Genomic DNA, 14,327 nt, shown 5'->3' with positions numbered 1-14,327 from the left:
ACTTTTTAGCTAAAATTGGTTAAAATAAAACCATATTAAAAACCTTTTTCGAAAGACAGCATGTGAAACATAAGGTAAAGTGCCCTCAAGTCGACCGGTTCCTCAATTCGACCAGTAAAGCTATTTATTCAATTTATTTATATTTGCACTAATATTTGGCGTATATTCTAATTGGGTCAATTATTCCATAAATAAATACGAATCGGTGGCAATTTTATAGAAATTCACCATCTAACATTCAAATATTGACCACCGGTCGAGTCAAGGAACCCGTCGAGTCGAGGGCACTTTACCTTATATTGAAATAAACTTCAAATTGAGTGAATTCTCGGCTCAGGTGATTAGTAATCACTACAAAAAATTAAATTAGAAGACCAATTAATTGAGTAAACATTTCAATTTCCAAACATACTTCGTAACACAAAACAGCAAAAAAATGGTAAGCCTGAATTTTCGAAAAATTTTCGAAAATAAAGCTTTTAAAAGAAGAAGCCATGCCGAATTCTAGGCAAATATAAATCAGGGTGAAGCGCTATAGGTAATTATTTTTTCGAAAGGGAGATTTAGAATAAAATTACCCTAGTTTTAAGGAGATTTAAGTGCTGAATAGCAATAAGCTGTTTAATAGGTTCAAATACAGTTTATCCTGAACAACAAATTCGATTAAAAGATAATCTTACGTTGAACACCTATAAAACTTCTACAATGATTTCATGCCCTTAGGTTGCTGATTGCCCTCCATTGATATTTCAACAGCTCATCTTAAACTTAAAGCTCAGACTAAAGTCATATCCTTGATGATGTATCAATGTAGACTAGTGCTCAATTCAAAATGGAGACAAAGAATAAATGGGTTCGTCTGTCTGGAGCAAAGATTCACCCACAGAGAGATAAATACAATCAAAACACGACGCCATTTCTTTGTTCCCTCATCTCTGGCAATCTTTGCCTTGCCAGGGGATGGTTTTTTTCTGTATGAGAGCTTCTGAAGGAAAAGTTTGCACCGAGGGTACAAAGATAGTTCTCTCCCTCGCGGGAATTTTCAGTATGTTGTCTCACTTTGTGGGGGACGAAAATGAACGAAATCGGCGGGAGAGAAAAGAAGTCAGGAAAATGAAGCAGAGTGCGTAAGTGAGACAAATAATATGATATGCTTTTTGGGAGGTTATGTATTGATCCAGATGTATCCCTCGAGGGGTTCCTTTTTCTCCTCTCCCTCTAACTTTCACCCCAATATTTTGGCGCTCTTTTTTCACTCTCTCGAAAGGACCAAAAGCGCGGGAGTATGATTGCAGGCCCAGAAGGATGGGTCACAATGTAGGAGAATCACATCCCGAAGAGGCTTATGTACTGAGGGGGAATTTGGGGTAAGGGACTGGGATGGCATCTGAAGAGATAAATGGGCGAGCAACAAACAGAGGCATCTGTTACTCGACGTTTTGTTTTCCTTTCAATTGGAAACTTTAATCACGGTAAAAATGTGCAAGAGAGAGCTTTTTTTCCTCTCACAATTTCTCCATCCGATTCCATCGTTTCCCTTATATTGAGAAAAAACAACAATGAAGACAAATTCGCAGAATACTCGAATTTTGAAGCTCAGACAGACTGAAAAATCTATAACTTGACTAAAATATTATTGAAATAACAAATTTGAATTTTCGATTAAAGCAGGACAATATATTTTAACTTTTCGGAACTGTAATATAGAAATTCATTAGAAATGCAGACAAACGAAATGTAGGGGAGAGTACTCTCCCTTCGAACGTTCATGCCTTCGAATAATGTGATTTTTTTTTATTTTCCCTAAGAAAATTACACATAATTATCACGCAATTATCAGTAATTGATGATAAGCTAACTAATATTTAATAAAAATGTGCTAGACTCTTAAGAAAAATAAAAGAAAATTCACATTATTCGAAGGCATGAGCGTTCGATGGGAGAGTACTTTCCCCTATCGATTGACGAAAAGATTTCCTAAATAAAGAGTTTTCTTTTGTTGAGCTTTTAATCTATAACAGTACAAACAGACTGATCTTGATTTCAAAATCTTTCCAATCTTGTCTTTGTTCAAATCGAATGAGAAAAAGCTGTCTACAGACTTTTAAAATATTAACCAATCCTTTATCAATTTTATCGAAAAAATTATTAGGGCAAAGTGGTACAAGTTGGACAATCAATGGTACAATTTGGACAGGGCTTTTTTTCTTTATAAATTTAGTACTTCATTTTTATTTGTATATTTTTAATGCTTGAGTTTTATAATTTGGTTCCTTGTTCTTAAAAACAAATCTTGTACTGTATTTATCAAGAATAAAGCCATGTCCAACTTGTAACACTAATTCCAAATTAGATCACTTTACCCTAAGTCTAAAAAATTATAATTAAACTTCTTTTGCTCTTAAATTGATCTTTGCTAAAATTCGAAGGGAGAGATAACCCACTTTTTTGGAGCTCGCCACCGAACTAGAGCTTAGATGGTAATAGATATCACCTTTCGGTCTTTGATGACCCCCCGTAAAAAAAAGCATTACTTTTAATCTTTTTCCTTTTTCCACTTGGTCCCCTTCTCTACACCTCTGTCGTATCTGCATTTCTTTTGTGTCAGCATTTCACGCAAGAGGGGTCGTCTGTATTGTAGTTACTCCTAATGCAGATACAAAACAAATGCAGATACGACAGAGGTAGCCGCAACCGACGATATTTCGAAATAGTCTGCAATAATTACTGTTATTTTCGAATAAGTTTGGAAGAAGCCCAGTAGGGGAATTCTGTAATGATATGACAATGTCATATGACAAATTTTCATAGTAATTTCGGGAGCAGGGCAACAATAAAGCTCAATCAGCATCCAATGGCCATTGGAAGGAGTTCTAAGAAGCTCTTTGTAACTGATATGAATCGGATTTTCGATTAGTTCTTCTAAACTACTTTAAAAAAAATTGAATTTGTCGTATGACATTGTCATAGTGCTACAAAATTCCCCTACAGGTGAATATTTCATCCATAGACACCTATAATTGAAAAAAATTTCGACATCGAATTTTCGAAAACTAAAGTTTAATCACTCTGGAGGGTCTATTACTCAACCATTCCAACCAATTTGGTTAATTTTTTTTTTTTTAGAAAAGTCTTGAAATTTCTAACTTTGCGAAATCGGTCTGAACGGGTAATGAACATCAACCGGTAAAGTTATAATACTTGTAATTTATTTTTCTTTAATTTTTTAAATATTCTATGAAAACTCCATTTTGAGGACGAACTGTTATACTCAAAATCAGAAGATTATAAAACAATTACTCTCCCTTTGAGTGCGAGCAATAAAAGGAAAGATGGAGGTAAAAGAACACATCTCATGTGCCGAGAATCATTTGGTGGAACGCGCGACAGATAATTTATGATGCCTGTGGAACAATTTATTGGAAAAGTAACTACACGGATATCATGGCGTATGAACGGTAGTAGGAGTACTACACCCACCAACTCCATCTCTCAGGAGAGAAAAAAGTTCATCCAATTATCATAATTGTACAGCATTTGCCTCCAAAAACAGCATGTCTGAATTCTTTCTCTTGGAATAAAATATTCAACATTTTTTCTTGCCATCCACTTTTTCGATGTCTTCAGCCAATTTTTCATCTTCTGTGTCGCAGTTTTCTTTTCTTTTTCCTTTTTATATTCACATTCACCCTATATCACTCGTTCTTTTGTTCATTTTTTTGCAGCTGGTATCTCCTACAAAGTATATCCGGGCCACGATTCTGTGCTGACAGAAAAAAGAAAACAGCGAAGAATCCGAACCACCTTCACATCAGCTCAGCTGAAGGAGCTGGAGAGAGCCTTCCAGGAGACCCATTATCCTGACATCTACACACGAGAAGAGATCGCCATGAAAATAGACCTCACTGAAGCGAGAGTTCAGGTATAGTTCATAATGAAAAGAATTTAACCAACTTTTGCAGATTCCCAAGAAAAAAAAAAGATTCTTGGCCACAATAAGCCGATAAGCTTCAGACCTACATCAAGGGTAAGGGGGGATCAAAAAAAAAAAGATGTCAAAGCGTTACAGCTTAATGGTAGGGGAGACTGGGGCAAAAAGTCACAAAACGGATATTTTATTTTTTTACAAGCTACTCGAGCGCTTCAAAAATTTCTAATTAGCGCAGTTTTATTGGAAATTTACCGCTCTACAACTTTGTGAAAGCAATTTTCCTCTATTTTGTAAGGAAATACGTTTATCGAGACAATTTCTAAAAGGTAATTTTGTGACTATTCTCAAAAATGCTGGGGCAAATAGTACCAGACATTGGGTATTATCATATTTTGATTCGCTTCATTACGGGCTTCCGTAAATTTGAAAAAATACCTAGAGGACATATTTTCATAGAAAATCTATTTATCTAGAAAAGCGCTTTTCAAGCTATTTTGGAAAAAACACACAAAAGACTTCAAATCGTTTGACCAATGCAAACAACCGGCGAGACATGGTAATGACGTTTCTTTTCGTCGTGAGACATCAGAAATTGCTTCGCTTTTTTGTTACTTTTTGCTCTATACCTTTTGTTACTTTTTATCCCAAGTCGCCATTTTTAATAAAAGGATTTCTGGAGAAAATAACTTTTGTGAAATTCGAAAATAGATAACGGATTCATATTAAAAAAATCCAAATTATTTAGAAAATATTCACCAGTGCATCAATTTTGGAAAATAAGTAGTTAATAATTGTTATCTTCTGGAAGCAAAAACTTACAAAAATAGGGCCAAAAATTTCGATATTTTTTATTTTCTAAATTCCTTGTTCGAATTCTAAGAAACTTACGACATTGAAAAGATCTATGGAGGCTATCTATAGAAAAAATTGAGCCGCTATCTTTTTTACCTTGGAAGATATTGAATTTTGAATTTTTTGATTTGTGACTTTTTGCGCCAGTCTCCCCTATAGAAATCCATAGAAGGAATGATTCCGAGAGAATATATTCGTACATGAAAATACTGCCGTGTTTTTGTAACATTCTGAAAACTTGTTTTTGATTTTGGGTGAAGTTAGGGTAATTTTAATGATCGGAAGTTCGACTTAGGCGAGGGTCCTTCAAAAACCTCAAGCTGCTATCTCTAACCGTTTGATCTAAATCTCTAGTCACGACGACGCACGAGTAAATAGAATACTGTCTTTTTCGTAAATCGTACAATTCGTTTATGTAAAAGACTGGGTCCCTGAGGAGCGAGAGGTGCAAATTTCGAGATATATCGAGCAATAAAAATGGTCAACATACTTGGGCAGAAGTATATATTTTCTAGTAACATATCTCAATTTTCCTCCCTCCAAAAAGACACCCGCAAAATATTGCTCCAATCCACCATACATTCCCAGCTATGGCAATTTTATTTCTCAAACCACCCTCGCGAACATTCCTCAATTAACTCGTGCGAACACTTTATGAGTCTGGGAAAATTTTGCACATTCCGAAAAGTGTTTTGCGGAGAAACACCAAACAATTTTCCCCATGAATTATAGCACGATAAGGATAGCGAAATGCAGTGGAATTTTCACCACTGAGAACGAGGATATGGCTGCAATTATACGCTTTATTGGGAGAAATATTGCGAGATGAGGTTTTTTGAATTAAAAAATAACGCAAAGGAATTTTACAAAATTTATCATGAAACTTGCTTTTAAAATTGTGGTTTGGGTTTTAAAGAATTTAGTTTGAAAGATTTAAATAAGGGTGAGGGGTATTTGCAATGCTTTATAAATTTGAAATTATTATACAAAACCATTGGAATTTTTTCGAAAATCAATTAAAAGTTTTTAAGATTTCGTTTGTAGTTCTGCTTCATGGACACAGGCTGGGAAAGATGAGCTTCGAACAGCGAAGACGCTATTTGAATACCAAATATCATATTTCGAACGTCGATTAAATTTAATTTATTATTATCGTTATCTAATAAACAATAATAAAATATAAATATATCTAAAAATAAATAAATAAAACAAAATTTAAAAAAAAGCTGCAAGTATAGTTTACGGTTTCACCCAAGATTTGAATATAAAGAATTCGGACATGGTGCAATCCCAATGCTATCGCCCAAATTACTCAAACCATCAAGTGTCAATGGGAAATCCATGAGAATTGCAGAATAAACAATGTGAATCAGAATTTGCCAAGCAACACATCTCCTCTTTCAAATAGCCCAATCCCAAATGAAAGATCATCCCTGTCTGGACATTGAGCTATATTCCCTAATGTGTGCACCAACGTCCGAGATGGTCCACCCGGAGCACAAAATACAGCCCCATCAGATGCTACTTTTGATGGACAGGAGTGGGTGCAAATAAATACTTTAGCAGTTGAATTGAAATGTTTCTATGACTCCCCTCACGTGCATTGGTTCTCCTGGCCATTGAGCCAAAATTATTAAATTCTCCCCAAATCTCATGAGACTTGCCCCTTCAAATGGGTTTCTCATCCACACTGGACTATACACTGAGAAGAAATCAGATGTGATATGTGCACAAATTTGAGGGTTGTTTTAACACAATACTCTTATACCCTTTAAGTTAAAATTCGTTTAATGTAAATTTTATACTATGAGCCCTATCAGCAGAGTTCAGCGTGTGATAACACCTGATATGGCCTAATCCAAAAGAAAGAACAATCGAAGATCGTTTTTAAAATTCAAAATAGGTATAGTAAAAAGAGGTAATCCCGATGCTTTTCATAGAGTGCGACTTTAACGCTTGTTTTCGAACTGATGAAATATTTTTTTCCTTATTCCAAATCAATATAATTATTCTTTGTTTCATTTAGAATCATGATAGAAAAAGAATTTTAGCAATCTTGAAGAAAATAATAAAATTACGAGAATATTAATATATGCGCAAGAACCTTACTACGATGCTTTTTTCTAACTCCGTTGAATTCGATCAAACTCGGACGCTCATATTAAGGAAAAGTTTTATGCATAAACATGAACATCGATATTCACAGCATTCGACTTGGGTCGAAATGTAAGCATTCACAAATTCACTTATTTCTGTTGGAATTATTAATATATCATCAATATACTCTTACTCACCTTGTAGAACAATAACTAAGCTTCACTTTTATTAATAATTTTGATTGAAAATAATATTTCATAATAAAGAAAAATCACTAAACGGGTTTAACCCACTTATTAAACCGATAAAATATAATTTTGGGTTTTTCTTAAAGTAGAATAGTTATATTATAAATACTGCAGTGATTAATTATGGAAATAAAAGTATAAATTATATTTTAAGTGGATTTATCGGAGTTGGATCGGTCGCGGCATCCGAGTTTTGCAATCGTCGCAGTCACATTGTCTTACTATATTTTACTTTTTGTTAAATCCGCAATGAAGTGTCTTGTCGAATTTTGTAGTAGGGGAAGACATTCAGGCATCGCACTCATTCTGACTTCGAGCATTTCACGTTTTAACTTTATATTTCTTTAATGAATTTTACCTATTTTTCAAGAAATTTGTGACATAAAACAGGCTTATTAAAATGTATTGCCACAGATAGGTCAGATTAATTAAAGTATTATTTGAAAGTATGAAGTATTCAAAGGCAAAGTAGGGGAAGTGGGACACTTATAAAGTGGGATAGTTTTGAAATTAGATTTTTCTTTTACAGTAGACTCTCTCTCAATTGGGCATTTGGGGCAAAATGTCATCCGGTTTATCGATAGATTTGGGCATCAAAGCCTTTGTAAATTCCACAAAAAGCGCTTTATTATAAAGCACCACGATAAAATAGCAAGAACTACAGCAAATTTAGGCAAATTAGCTTCATAATTAAACGTGAAAATTGTCAACAAAATTTTTCGCCCGATTGAAAAAGAGCCGATTGAGCGAGAGTCTACTGTGTTTTGAAATGGAATTGAGCATTATCATAATGTAATTTATCTTCGCAATTGAAGTTAGCCCACTTCAAAGCTGTCCTCACTACCCCCTATGTGCGTAGCCTGAACACCTTCCCCTAATACAAGTGTCAACAGCGTCAATTTTCATTTTGCTGTGATGAAAATTGTAGTATAAAATCTTTCTTCCTATATTATTGAGTTATTTTTTTAACACCTTAGTGTATTACGTATCGTTTAATTTAAATTATAAGTGAGAAAATCTAATTTGAATATTCGAAATTCAATTCGAATTTTCGAACATTAACCATATTTATTTTTAGGTAACAAAAGACAGTCAAATGAGACATTTGATTAAGCGAAAGTATTATTTATTTCTTTTACTGACCAGGACCTTCTTTTTGAAATTCCTCAGACCGTTTTTTTTACACCTGATCCAAATCCTTGCAAATGTACAAAGTTCAGGTTCAAGAGTTCAGATTCAGGAGTTCAGGGTTCAAGTTTTAGGAGAGTAGGTTTTACGTGTAAACTGAATTAATATTGCTGGAAGCCTAGAGGTTGTCAAAAACTTTAATCCACCATTCTCAATTTTACACTTATTTTAAACCCCACCACCCAGATCTCTGTCTTTCTCAGTGTACTTCCAAAGTCCATGCTGTTGGATAAAATATTATTTTTCCAATTCCATTGCCACTATATCAGTTCCATTTTCTCTACGGATAATACTTCTCTCTTCATTATTTGGACAATTTCTTGTGCAACAGCATGAAAAAAATGTTTTACACTCTCAATGGGATGATACTTTATTATTTATTGAGAAACACATGCACTTTGAATTATTTATCGTGCTCTAAAGAATCAACCAAATGAAAATTATGCGAAAATATTAATCATAATTTTCACACGCGTATTCTGTGACAGGAATAAAAAAAAACACAAGGGTAAGGGATGATCCAACCCTCCTATTTCAATCCAATGATTTTTTTCCCTCCATTCTACCAAGCATCTCTTGAGATGAGAATATAGAGAGTGACTGAGCCTAAATGATTTTAATATTTTCTATTTACACGCACATTAAAATACACCAGCATGAATCCCGAGGGTGATAACTTTGTCACCCTCTGGAGAGTGCCTTACAAAAATATCCACAAGGCAAACTGGGTAAATTTAGCAAGTGTTTCTGTGGGAGAACAAGTGTTTTAGGGGTTGCTTGTTGAAATTCCGCGCACTTCCCATACCATGAGGGATGATAGTGCAAGAAATAGAGTCATGAATAAACCTCACAACAGGATCCGGAACCAGAAACGCGGAACAGAACATTATCTACATCTGTCGCATAGTTACTTAAATTATCATGTCTTTTTTTTGGCCCACTATATCACTCTCCCATCGACAATATTAATTATTTAACATTTTGCAGGCAATTTTCTAAATTAACTCAGGGACACTCTTTGCCTCTGTTGAGATGTCTTTTGACTGCACTAACAGTAACAGACCTCAAGGGTGGGAACAACCACTGGGAATTTATCGCATTATATTAATCAAGAATTTCAAGTAAGATATTAATCTTATCAAGGAACTTGTAACTTTTCAAAATATGTCCAAACTTTAGACACTTGATTCAGTCTTAATTGTATTACTTAATTTATGGGATCTTTAATAAAAAAAATCTTCTGCACTGAAATATTCCACGAAAAGATGTTCTTTAAATTTAATCTTATATTGGAACACTTACCATCAGTGATGATATCGCTCATCCAGTATTACAGGGGCGTATGACCATTTAGTACATTTGATGGAAGATTAATGATTAAAAAAATTTTTTGATCTGAAAAAAAAAAATACAAAAAAATCAATTTAGAAAGCACCTAAAAACGTCCTAAAAGTATGTCTAAATTAAAATAAAAAATGTTTTTTTGGAAAAATTAATCAATCTAGGGGAAGGTTTTCACGCTTCGCACACATTCTAGATTCTAACACTTCATATATTTTCCATACTTACGATTAGCTATTGAAGTTGCTAGAGAAGCTAGAGTATATGCGAGGCCTGAAAGCCTTCTCCTACCGGTTCAGAACCAGCTGAAATCCTTTTAAATTTATCCAAGACACAAATACATTTCAAATAAGTTCATACTCGTACTGTACCAATCGCTTAAGGGGTTACGTGGGTTTCAAAGCTTAAAAAATACTCTGTTTTGTTTCAACGTAATAAAAAAAAAATACTCGATTCAAGCTCTTAGGTATATTAAAGTTCAACAATTAAACTATATTTTTTAAAATTCTTATTTAAAAATGTTAATAATTCAGCCGTTGTGACCTGATTTTCCAAGACCTTTTTGAAAAAAAAGTTTATGGTAACCACATCTACTTAGAGTAAGTTCATCAAAAATAAACTAAAATCCTGTTAGAAGACGAGTTAAACTCGTACTTGGATGAAGGATTCTTAAAAAAAAAATTATATTTTTGGGAGAACTTTATACAAAGAATAAGCATTTTCGTTGTGATTTAGGGTAGGTGTGCCAAATTCCGGCCAGCTTGCAATTTCGGCCACCTTTTTTGTTGCTCGAATTTCCATGAATTTTTAGTTTTTGGATACTCTTGAGATTGTACAATGCAAAAAAATAACAAAAAATGTCGCTTCTACAAACGAGATGACGTGAAAAATATATTGGAAGAATTCCCGAAGAGCAAGAAACTATGAGAATGAAGGTGGCCGAAATACAGCACCAAAGCTATGTCTATATTTTTAATCATTTTGAAATGTAATTAGAATGATTTTAGAGTAAATAAAGACGGTAAACTCTTTACAAGGTTCCAAGCAACACTCTTACAAAAGAAGAATAAAAAAATCAATTTGTATTTAAAATATTACAATTCAAACTTGAGACTTTGACGCTTGCATGCAACTATGCCGAAATTTGGCACACTTACCCTACATTGCGTTTTTTTTTTAATGAATTGCAATCAATGAAATAAAAAATCCCTCGTCCAAGTACGACTTTAACCTGATCTACTAATAGAAAATTATTACAGGGTTTTTAACTTCTGATGAACCTACACTGAATAATCATGAGCACTGCAAAGCAAGTTTTTTTTTCGAAAAAGGTCTTAAGAAAATCAGGTTCCAAAGATTGGATTTTCGAGATTTTTAAATCAAAATTTCAGAAAATATAGCTTAAATGTTGCACTTTTGTATGCTTAAGAACATGAATTGTTTTCTTTATTTTGTTGGAATAAATTGAAAAATATATATGCTTGTTTTTTAGACTTCCTGACTTACGTAACCATTTAAATTTAAAGAATACGCTCTTCAGAATTTTTTTTAACCATTGACATTGAAAAAGCATTAAACGACAGAAAAAAATTTTCTTTTATTCTTTACATTTTTAATATTTAATAATGAAAAAATATAAAGAATTTTCATTCTTAAGATATTTCATATCACCATTTTCACAAAGTTCTTAGGTAGAAAAACAAAGTCATGTTAACAATCAATAGATTAACCTTTCACGGTTTGCGGAATCTTCGTTTTTTCCATTTTGCTTTTTACACTTTTGTTTTTCCCAGTTTGTCTTTGGAATCTTTGTCTTCGGTAATTTTTGTTTTTGGAAAATTTGTCTTTGGAAATCTCGTCTTTCATATATTTTAAACAAGTATATTTTATTAAATAAAATAATGATAATACAATGGTGTTTTTGAAGTTTTTAGTTTCGTCCTTCAGGGCAAAGAGAAATTTTCTGTGTTTTAGGAAGTTATCAGTATCGCCTGTCAGGGCAAAAGGAAATTTTCTGTGTTTTGGGAAATTTTTATTTTCGTCATTTTGGGCAAAGGGAAATTTTCTGTGTTTTGGGAAATTTTTATTTTCGTCATTTTGGGCAAAGGAAAATTTTCCGTGTTTTGGGAAATTTTTATTTTCGTTATTTTGGGCAAAGGAAAATTTTCCGTGTTTTGGGAAATTTTTCGTTTCGTCCTTTGGGGCAAAGGGAAATTTTCTATGGAACAAAGGGAAATTTTCTGTTTTTGGGAGGTTTTAGTATCGTCCTTTGGGGTAAAGGGGAATTCTGTGTGTTATGGCAAATTTTTAGTTTCGTCCTTTGTAGCAAAGGGAAATTTTCTGAAAAAAGGGAAATTTTGAATTGAATTAGAATCTGAATATTTCTTGCAAAACTTCTTTATCGAATACTCTAAAATTTGCATACGATGCCTAATAAAAAAATTCTCAAATTTGATTGTTTAAATCTAAGCAAAAACAACCTAAACTTCTTGTTTGCATAAGTCATAGGGCCAACACCATTTTATAAGAAAAGCAACGATTGAAGGATCTTTACTTATGACCACGTCGCAACTTTTATCACAAAATAATTTCGAAGAACCACGAAATTGTGATGTGCAATCATAACATATCACGTTTTCCTAAATTTGTGGTTCTTTGAAATCTATTTGTGGCAGAAGTTGACGATTTTTGCGAGGTGGCCATAAGTATGGACATGGACTGGTCATAAGTAATGCCGCAACCCTATATTGAAGAAAATTCTCTGAAACTTATTTTCCAAATTAATATAGAGATATAATTTTCAAATGGTTACTGTTCTTGCTATGTTATGCATCTCTATAAATTCTTTCATTATTGTTATATTTCAGTATTGCAGATCCCAATCTCAGTCGATTCAAAGTCTACTAATTAAATGGAACGATCGAAATATTAAGTCATAAAAAGACTAACCCATAGATAAAATTAAAAGGTGTTGACTTTATATTCACCTCTATTAAAACCTATTAATGCGCCGTAACAAAGTACAATAAACTGTCTCAAGTTAGTATTTAAGAAACTTATTCTCTTGATTTTCTTGCGACATCGTAAAATCATTTCACCCGACAAATTGCCAAAATTTTCTCGTGAATTTATTGAAAGCAAAACATTCCCATTCCTCATCCCCAAATGGTCTTTGTGATATAAACAATTACCAAGACCTATTTATAACAATTCAAAATGTAAATAATTCATGTGAAATTCTTCATGCCTCAGAAGAATTAAAATTATCTCGGATGTGATGTGAATCATATAAACGAAAATTCCAGAGATTGATTACCATGAAGACTGTGTGGATTGAGTATATTGGGTTAATTGCAAGAGTGACATGGAATTTAAATAGTGTTTGTCCAAATGATTCTCAGAGGAGAAATTTAGCACGACAGCCTGGCAACTAACCCCTGCGACTCTCGCAAAATTGTGCAAAGTGTTTATTTTCGCTTTAACACCAACATTTCGTATATTATCATGGGGTAGGGATATTTGGATATATGTAGTGAAAGTGTTCGAGACCAGAGGAAAGACCAAGGGTTCAGGATGAGGAGTCGTAAATGCTTGGCACGATAAATCGTACAATTGCAATAGAAGAGGCATAAGATTATTTGTTATCTATTTATTCTAGAGATGTCTGCAATTTTGTTTCTTTCCAGCCTATTAATGTTAATTTAAATAAAGGAATTCATGCTCAAGCAATTGTAAATCAATAGCATAATTTAGAAGTAAAAATTTAATATTTGAGAAAATATTTAACTAATCTATAATGGAGTGTAAATTTAAATCATTCCATCACTGAGAAAAAAAAAACGGGGGTGCGATTAACATTTCTTCTTTTAACACTTTTTAGGTGTAAAAATATATCAACATTTTTTAATGTTAATTTTACACCTTTTTAAGGGTAAAAATAACATGAAAAAGGGTAATTTTAACCCCTAATACATGTAAAAAAGCATAATATTTACACCGATTTAGGATCAACACTGCAGGGTAAAATTAACATTTCCGGAATGTTATTTTAACTTTTGTCGGATTTCTCTCAGTCAGTGATAGCATCTCCTGAAAATTCTTTTCAAAACGAATAATGCTCTTTCTATTGCAAAACTGCGATATATAAAACGATTGGGTGGGAATGAAAAGAGCCGAATAGTTAACTAAATATTGATACAATGCAGAAGCCAAAAAGCGGAAGATGAAGAGGGTGAGTCAATGATGAACAAACCACCCCTTCGGCTGTGTTTTCCAAAAGATTTTCCTCACAACTGTCGTCTGTGCTTTGGGGTACACAAGGCAAAAACCACTTGGCTGGAAATTCGTATATGTGGAAACAAGACCAAGTCAATAAGGACCATCTAAAATGTACAAGCTGTAAGACTAACATTTATTTTTCTTCTTACTGTTTGAATTCTTCACTTAAGCATCATAATAGACAAATAGGTTTGACAAGTGTCCGCGAAATCGGACCAAAAACGTGAAACAAAGAACATGTGACGCATTATTTATTGCTCGAACTCCACTGAGAGAGCAATGTATAATCCTTTCGATCTACGATATCTTTTAAAAAAAAATTACAAGATGATTACTCATTATTTGTCGGTTCGTTCGTCCATCTAGTCGTTACCAGTGCTAGAAACCAAACG

General features: G+C 33.3%; 1 protein-coding gene across 1 annotated transcript in view; it reads left to right on the top strand.

The window, feature by feature from the left end:
* The window catches only part of LOC129803049 (paired mesoderm homeobox protein 2B-like), a 33,465-nt gene that overhangs the window by 10,714 nt on the left and 8,424 nt on the right, over positions 1 to 14,327 (top strand). Inside the window, exon 2 of the mRNA XM_055849371.1 lies at positions 3,726 to 3,922. Within this exon, the coding sequence (XP_055705346.1) occupies positions 3,726 to 3,922 (197 nt within the window). The remainder of the gene's footprint in view (positions 1 to 3,725; positions 3,923 to 14,327) is intronic.

This window comes from Phlebotomus papatasi, chromosome 2 (assembly GCF_024763615.1).
Source record: "Phlebotomus papatasi isolate M1 chromosome 2, Ppap_2.1, whole genome shotgun sequence".
NCBI classification, from domain to species: domain Eukaryota; kingdom Metazoa; phylum Arthropoda; class Insecta; order Diptera; family Psychodidae; genus Phlebotomus; species Phlebotomus papatasi.
Note: the sequence above shows the minus strand (reverse complement) of the source record. Positions and strands in the feature narration are given on the sequence as shown.